Source organism: Drosophila biarmipes, chromosome X, assembly GCF_025231255.1.
Source record: "Drosophila biarmipes strain raj3 chromosome X, RU_DBia_V1.1, whole genome shotgun sequence".
Taxonomy (NCBI): domain Eukaryota; kingdom Metazoa; phylum Arthropoda; class Insecta; order Diptera; family Drosophilidae; genus Drosophila; species Drosophila biarmipes.
Genome location: NC_066611.1, coordinates 6,481,496 through 6,489,788, shown reverse-complemented (window position 1 = coordinate 6,489,788; position 8,293 = coordinate 6,481,496). Strand labels below are relative to the sequence as shown.

General features: G+C 45.8%; 1 protein-coding gene across 1 annotated transcript; it reads right to left on the bottom strand.

The window, feature by feature from the left end:
• Positions 1 to 955: 955 nt before the first annotated feature.
• Positions 956 to 7,219, bottom strand: LOC108024830 (uncharacterized). Its single transcript, XM_017094961.2, has 5 exons — positions 7,066 to 7,219; positions 6,959 to 7,009; positions 6,728 to 6,903; positions 6,214 to 6,545; positions 956 to 6,158 (listed from the first exon to the last, which is right to left on the bottom strand). Exons 1-5 carry the CDS (start codon positions 7,068 to 7,070, stop codon positions 1,095 to 1,097), a joined length of 5,628 nt encoding a protein of 1,875 aa, XP_016950450.1. The 5' UTR covers positions 7,071 to 7,219; the 3' UTR covers positions 956 to 1,094.
• Between the last annotated feature and the right edge of the window lie 1,074 nt (positions 7,220 to 8,293).

The following is an 8,293-nucleotide window of genomic DNA, read 5'->3' as shown; positions in this document are numbered from 1 at the left end:
GTTTTGCATACCTCTGGCACCTTCCTAACCGACCTCGCCGACATTTGTCGGGCTACGCTCGATTTTTCAAACCGAAATCAACGTCGCAGTCACAAGAGCGGAATGGAGGGAACGGACAAGCTTAGGGGGCATACGATGCAAAAAAAACACTGCAATAAATTGGCATCTAATACGAATTGTATATTAAATTATCCCAAGTAAATCAACCAGTCTTTTTGTTATATCATTAAAAACATACATAAACATTACAGATTTTAATTTTTATTATCACTTATTAATAGAATATTCCGTTAACATAAATGGTTCGCCCCTCATTGGGCGCCAAATATTATTTACACACTTCTTATTCCTACTTACACAGCTTCCTGAAAATCGGTTTACATTTTGTTTAATGCCAATAAATAACAAGTTAAAATAAGAAATGTATTCTGTTTAAATATCTTTCTCTGTACTTATTTGATGGGTGGGTATGCAGTGGGTCGACAGGTTGTTTCGCTCGTGGCGCTTGACTTGCTAAAAATAAATTGTTTTTAAATAGCTCGCATCGCTCGAAACACTCGTCGGGTGTCTGCTACAGATACAGATACCCTTATTTAACCTATATAGCCCCTACGTTCCCCTCTTAACATCGCCAGGAACAACAAAAAAGGGCAGCGGTAACAAAGGAAATGAGCATGGGAGAAACAACAGACGGCAAAAGGCTGCAAAAAGCCAGCAATGAACACGCTTCCGCTGGAAGCTTCCTCCCCGATTCCTGAACCTATTTGTTACCAATTTTGTAGAAATATATGCATGTACCAGTTTCTATCTGCTACAATGAACTTGCATTGTTTTTTGTCGCGGAAATTGTCTCAATATGGTGTAAATTGTTGAACACGGTTTTTGGAAATTCGCAATCATAATTCATATTTTCTTGTTTCTCCTTGACATTTGATTATTTTGCATTAGCTATGAATTGTAAATTTAACGTATGCATATTGATTTATTGAATTTTATTTAAATATTGCTTTCCCTCTACAAAATAATGTATAAAATATTCCACCAGGCCGTTTTAAAACCAATTTACATATAAATCTTCAATGTATTTTGTCCATCTAGCAGGGCTTTCGGCTAAAGCAATGGGGTTTTCCATATGGATAACTGGTGGTGACCATATCGCAGGGTTGTCCCGGAGTTCTGGTAGCACTTGGCGGAGTTCCTCCTCGGCTATTTGAAGTGCTCGGTGTACTCGGTGTTCTACGCAGACTTCGATTGCGGCTCGGAGCCCTCGCAGGCTGAGGAGTCTGGGGCTGTGTTTGATTTCCCACCGAGTTCTGGCTGTATATAAGTTCATCGAATGGCCTGTAGTTCTCCATCGATTGGAAGCCATGAAGGGATGAGTCCTGATGGGTACTGGAGCCTGTGGTCTCGAACTGCGGCATCGAGAGGTCTTCGACCTTGGGCTGCCCAGAGTTATTCGCATTTTCTAATGTGTTATTAAAAATCCTTGTCACTGAGGTGGTTGAGCTCTGGACGGTCACTTCCTTGACCATTTCTGAAGGTCCCTTTGTGGCGTCCTTTAGGATGGACGGAGCACTCTCGTTGGCGAGTTGTTTGCTGCCGTTTACTTGCTGGTCCTGTCGAGGGGACTTTCCCTGGTGCTTCTCCGCCCTCGTAGAACTGGGCAATGCGGTGGAATTGAAGAAGTCCGGCTGGGTTTCGTCTTCCAAGTTCTCGCAGGGCATTGTCAATTGATGGCGTCGTGGTTGATAGGAAACGTCCTCGAAGGTGGGCATGCTCACATCCTCCAAACGACCTGCACTTTTCTCATCCCAGGGACGACTTCTGGAGCTTTGTTCCGGAGTTGAGCACGAACAGTCGGCCGACTTATCCGCCTCATCCCGCCGTGACAGATATGAGGGAGCACTCTCGTTGGCCAACATTTCCAAAGGAAAGGAAACGTCTGGTGGACGTCGCGCAATTGACTTAGAATCATTTCTGGATAATGATTCATTCTGCGGCATGGAAACATCCTCCAAACACTCGTCTTTCACATGGGGCAAGCGTCTTGATGCCACGCGACTGCTCGGGGCAAAACTGGGAGCACTCACATCTTCGAGGCATTCGTTGGTGCGACGTCCACGTCCTCCACCCACGCTATCTTCAGCGCACTCGCTGTACTGAGTTAGATTTGAGAGTCCTGAGGGCATGCTGATGTCCTCCAGGCGAGCGCTGCTGATGGCACTTTGACCACGTCGCGATGACCCAGAGACGTCGCCAAATGTTGGCATTGTCATATCCTCCAGGCACTCGTTCGTCACTGACATTTGCTGTGGCCTAGGGCTTCTTCCTCGTGAACTAGTATTTGGAGACGCCAAGGTTCTCTTTTTTCGACTGGTTCCGTCATGGGCACTCCTTGCGAAGGAGGGTTCACTCACGTCATTTAAGTACTCACTTGGCATGGTTACCTGCCTTCTGGATGAACCAAATACCTCTTCATACGAGGGCATGGTCATGTCTTCCAAACATTCGTTGGTCGTCATTTCCTGTCTGGACCTATGCCTTGGGATAGGGCTTCTTCCGAAGAAGGAATCTGTGTTTCTCGGCTTGAAAATGTTTTCAAGACATTCGTTTGCAGCTGGACCACGGCTAAAGTTGCCAAGCGATGGCATGGTTATATTATCCAAGCATTCGTTTGTCATGGGTTCTTGAAATATTTGAATATGCTTGGGACTTCTTCCCCGAGCCGCAAGTCCAGTGCTTGGACTACCAAATGATGGCATGGTCATGTCATCCAAGCATTCGTTGGTCATCGCTCCCATTCTTAAACTTTGCATTGGCGCAGGGCTTCTTCCTGTAGATAATCCAGAATCGTCTTTATAGGGTGGCATTGAAATGTCCTCAAGGCATTCATTAGTAATAGGTCTACGACTTGAGCTGCCGAATGACGGCATAGTCATATCATCCAAGCATTCCGCTGTCATTGCTGCCTGATTAGATCTTTGCATGGGAGTGGTAGACCTTCTTCCGGACAACACTGAATTTCTACCATATGCAGGCATTGAAATGTCCTCTAAGCATTCATTGGTAACAGGCCCACGACTGGAAGTACCAAAAGATGGCATTGTCATATCATCCAAACGTTCGTTAGTCATCGTGTTTTGTCTGGATCGTTGCATTATTGTCGCTATTGGTCTTTTTCCCCTGGAAGATCCTAGTATTCCTTCATAAGAAGGCATTGAAATGTCCTCCAGACATTCATTGGTAACAGGTCCTCTGTATGAACTAGCAAACGATGGCATGGTCATATCGTTTAAGCACTCATTGGTCATCGTTCCTTGCCTAAAGCTTCTGCCCCTAGACGATCCTGTAGTTTCTTCATAAGCTGGCATGGAAATGTCCTCCAGGCATTCATTAGTCAGTCCACGCCGTGAACCACCAAAGGAGGGCATGGTCATTTCGTCCAACCGTTCTTGTCTTGAGCTTTGCACAGGTGTGGGGCATCTTCTTCTCATCGATCCTGTATATTCCCTGTATGAAGGCATTGAAACATCTTCGAGACATTCGTTTTTGACTGGACTTTGACTAGCATGACCAAACGATGGCATTGTCACATCCTCAAGACATTCGTTTGTCATTTGTCTTGACCTTTTCATTGATGAAGAGCTTTTTGCCATCGTTGCTCGTGTATTTTCAGCATATGAAGGCATTGATATATCCTCAATACATTCATTCGATTTAAATCCAGGTCCGCTTATATTTTGAGTCTGTCCTCTAGGAGTCCTTCGACCTGACTGTTGGGAAACACCTCCAAACGATGGCATTGTTTGATTGTCCAAACATTCGCTTGTCATCTGCCCTCTTCTCGAAGTTATCGATCTTTGTCGTGGACTTCTTGCTCTGGATGATCCCGATACTCCTCCAAAGGATGGCATGGTTACATCCTCTAGACATTCATTAGTCCTTTCTGATACTTCACTTACTGGTGGCATTGTCTTCTGATGTCTGGAGGTACTTTTCCTTCTTGAAACACCTGATGTTCCACCAAATGAAGGCATTGTTACATCCTCTAAACAATCATTGGAAGCTTGGCTTCTGCTTAAGTTCCGCTTACTTCGACCACTCCGCCTAAGCGATCTATTTCTTCTAAATGTAGACTGACTCCCATCTGGCAAGCACTCACTTCTTCGCGATATACTAGAAATATTGCCAAAGGTGGGCATACTGATGTCCTCAAGGCACTCGTTCGGTAGCCCAGTGGTTTGTCTTCTGGAAGGACCAGTAGTCCCTGCAAAGGACGGCGCACTCATGTCCTCCAGACACTCACTGGGCATGGTCAACTCTCTACGTCTGGAGGTTGAAAAAACACCATCAAACGATGGCATGGTTACGTCCTCCAGGAACTCATTCGTCGGTGGACATCTGGTGGAACTGGCACTCGGCAATGTTCGCTGACGCCTACTGTCAGCTCGAGAGATGCTTCTTCCAAATGACGGGGCACTCACATCGTTCAGGCACTCACTGGGCAGGGTCACTTGCCTTCTGGACATAACAGATACTCCACCCATTGAAGGCATGGTCATATCATCCAAACACTCGTTGGTCAACGATCGGTGGCTGGAAATTTGTTGGCGCTTTCGACTCCGACTCCTGGAATTATTAGACACTCCTCCGAAGGAAGGCATAGATATGTCCTCAAGGCATTCGTTGGTCGTATTACCTCGTCCCGAGCTCGCGAATGACGGTGCCGATATATCGCCTATATTTTGAGTAGGCAACGTCATTTGCTGTCGCTGGGATCTTTTCCTCCTCGGTGATACCGACATTCCGCCAAAGGATGGCATCGACACATCCTGCAAGCACTCATTTGTGTCCCCATATTTGGTAGAGTTGGCAAACGAGGGCGCAGATGTATCGCAGATATTCCTGAATGACATGGTTTTCTGCCGTTTACTCGATCCTCTGGAACTGCTTCTTCCGAAGGATGGAGCACTTACATCATCCAGGAACTCGCTCGGCATAGTTATTTGTCTTCTGGATGAGCCTGAGACTTCACCAAACGATGGCATGGTCATCTCGTCCAAGCACTCGTTCGTCATTCTCGAGGGCATGGTTCTCAGGTGTCGATCAAGACTTCTGCTTCTAGAGGCCCTAGAAATTCCTCCCAGAGAGGGCATTGTCATATCCTCGAGACATTCGCTGGGCATTGCGAATGATGTTGATGGTCTCCTAGACATTCTTCCCCTGGAAGAGTCCGAAACAGCACCGAAAGATGGCATGGTTACTTCCTCCAGGCATTCATTAGTCATAGGTCCTTTTGAAAAACTGGCATACATGGGCTCGGATATGTCGTTAATGTGTTGCGCTGACATCGATCTGCGCAATTGGCGACGACTTCGGCTCGGTGATAAACTCGATACTCTTCCAAAGGAAGGCATGGTCATATCATCAAGGCATTCATTGGTAGTTTGACCCCGTCTTGAACTGGCAAAAGTCGGGGCAGATATGTCACTTATATTGCGAGTATTCCTCGACCTCTGCCTTAGACTTCTGTTTTGACTTCTGTTCCTGGAAACATTCGAGACCCCCTCAAACGCGGGCATTGAAATATCTTCGAGGCACTCATTGGCAGTTGGGTCCCCGGTTGAGTGCCCAAACGAGGGCGCCGAGATGTCCCAAAGGTTCTGGGAAGGCATCGATATCTGTTGCTGCCTCCTGGGACTCTGGGTACGAGATCTGCTCCTTTCGAAAGATGGCTGGCTCACATCCTCCAGACATTCGCTGGGCAAAGTGTGTTGTCTTCGGGATACTCCAGAGATATTGGCAAACGAGGGCATAGTCTCATTCTCCAGACAGGAACGATGTGACATATTGTGACTCCTCGAAGTGGATCCAGGGGACTCGAACACCGGCATTGTCTCATTATCTAGAAAATCCTGGGAGGACATGACCTCTAGGCCGTTGTTTGGTAGCGATGCATCGAGATACAAGGGCATTGACTCATCCATTAGGTTCTCCGATCGGTTGGGCAAGGAGAAGTTAAGGCGACGTCCCGGTTCACCTCTCTGACCAGCGGGCGTGCAGTCTAGAGAGGATGTATTCGAAACAGTCGTTTCATCAATATGGCTGGTAATATGACCACTTGGATCGCGGTGAGTGTAGATCCGGCGTCGCGTGGTCTTTGGGTAAGATATATCATTAAAAATATTTTAAAACTAAGTGATATATAGTAACCTGTTGATAGTAGGGATCCTCCGAACCGTTGAGTTGATTCGCTCGATTAATACGTTCCCTAATGCTCTTAAAACGATCCAGAATCTCGCCATATACATTATCCACATGACTGGTGGTTTTCGAGACATCACTCATGTCGGGAGCGGAAACATCGGCTAGGAGCTCTCCCCGAAAATCGGACATCTGGGATGGCATGCTGAGATCGAAGTTAGGTGCCGACATATCCGCTAGGCACTCCTCTGGCAAATTGCTTAAGTTCACCTCAGTTTCATAGGGTTGACGACGTGGTTGCGCCTGCCGAAAGGTTTCCATAGCTGCAGCATCGGTTTCATCTATGGAGAAGTTAAAACATTTAATTACAAAAATATAAATTGGTATATCCTCATAAAGTTAAAATGTTTTTCAATTTTAATTTAACTAATTACATTTAACTATATACAACTATTTTCTTTTACCAAATTTATTAGTTGTTTTTTAACTTACTAATTAAAATATTTAAAATAAATAAACTTACAGGTCATATTCCGGAACATCCGTGGATGTCGCCATTCCTCACTTCCTGTTAGCCCAAAATCGCTGGGATCATATCGATGTGTCCTCCCACGAAATCCTGGTCGCAGATGCTCCGGAGTGCTTACCAGATCGGGATCCCGAGAAGGACAGCGCGGCACCTGGATACTTCTCTGGCTTCTATAATAAATACTCTCATATAATCGAAAATAACTAATGTAAATTATTAACTCACCTATTGTTGCAATCCACAGACCCATTGGGGCCGATTTGCCCTCTGTCCCTGCTAAGAAAATATATGGATAATTTGCTGCCAGGCCTAAGATTCCGTTTACAACTTACCTCATGATCCCCGCTAGTTGTTAAATTGGTTCAGCATTCAGACTGGAAGGAAATATTTGAGTCCGAATGAGAGGAAAAGGTTTCGAGAGGTGTCGTTTGCCTCAGGCTGTAGAAAATTGTAGATAAACTAAATGGCTGGAAAGGCAGTGGCTGCTCCGATTCGTTGGGGTATCTCGATACCAACCTATCAACACTAAATCATATCGATAACTAAAAGACCAACAATCAAAGTAATTGGCCGGTAATAAAAACTTAACAAAAAATTACTTGAAATTCACATATTGGTGCAACAACAAATCAGTTGCCGAAAAAAAATTAAGGGAATTCCCTAGCCGTCTTGTATATTTGAAAATTTAATCCCAATTTCTTGTAGTTCAAAAATTCCACCTTTGCGAAACTATGTATACACTTTTTGCATAGAATGTATCTGTGGAATTGGTTTGGCATTCAGCCTGGGTGGCAAAATCTGCCTCAAAATCAGCGGGAAGGTGCTCAAGAGGTGTCGTCTGCCGGAGGAAAATCAATAGGCCAGTAGGTCAGTGGCTGCTCCGATTCGTGGGCCTGGCATCGATGCCACCCCACTTTCCGCTCCTTGCTATTTTTTTCCATCCTGCTTCGAGCAGACAGACGGCGAAGTGTGTCAAGCATCCGTGACTCTATTTCTTATCCAATTAAACAATTATGGAGAGCTCATTAAGGCAGGTTGTTTGAGAAGCGCCGAGAGCGGCCTCATCTCTTTTTTCCCGACAACCACTTCCGTTCGCTCCTTCCTTTCTCATTTTGAATACGCCAGAGCTGGGCAAAAAGCAAAGCAGATGCAATTAGCGGGCATATAATTTTTCATTCGGTTTTCCTTCGGCTTCATTGGTTCTTGATGGCGATTTGCGAGAGGGGGATGCTGGATCTATATGCTCCATGGACAGGAGATGATAGAAGGCGAGGTGTTTGAGCCGGCTAAGCGCGCGAAGTCGTCACACGAAACCGCTTTCATTTCCGCCAAACACAATTGCATCATTAGCGATGCAATCTCCGTTACTTAACGTAACCGCAACATGCCGGAAATGAAATCCGAGGAAAGCTGCTGCTCCGCTCGCTCAACTTTTTGCCACGGTGAACGACTCGACAAGTGCGGCAGGCCGGGAAAGTCGTCGGAAAAGCTGGCAAAGCGGCGAGAGCAGTCGGAAAAAGGCAAAAAAAATTCAAAATGAAAATCAAGGGACGCTCGACC

Bases quoted from the DNA above. Each gene is read 5' to 3' on its own strand.
- LOC108024830 (XM_017094961.2), bottom strand. The intron at 6,904-6,958 runs GTGAGTTAATAA...TATTTATTATAG, and splicing joins TCTGTGGATTGCAACAATAG to AAGCCAGAGAAGTATCCAGG. The intron at 6,546-6,727 runs GTAAGTTTATTT...ACTTCTCCATAG, and splicing joins GATGTTCCGGAATATGACCT to ATGAAACCGATGCTGCAGCT.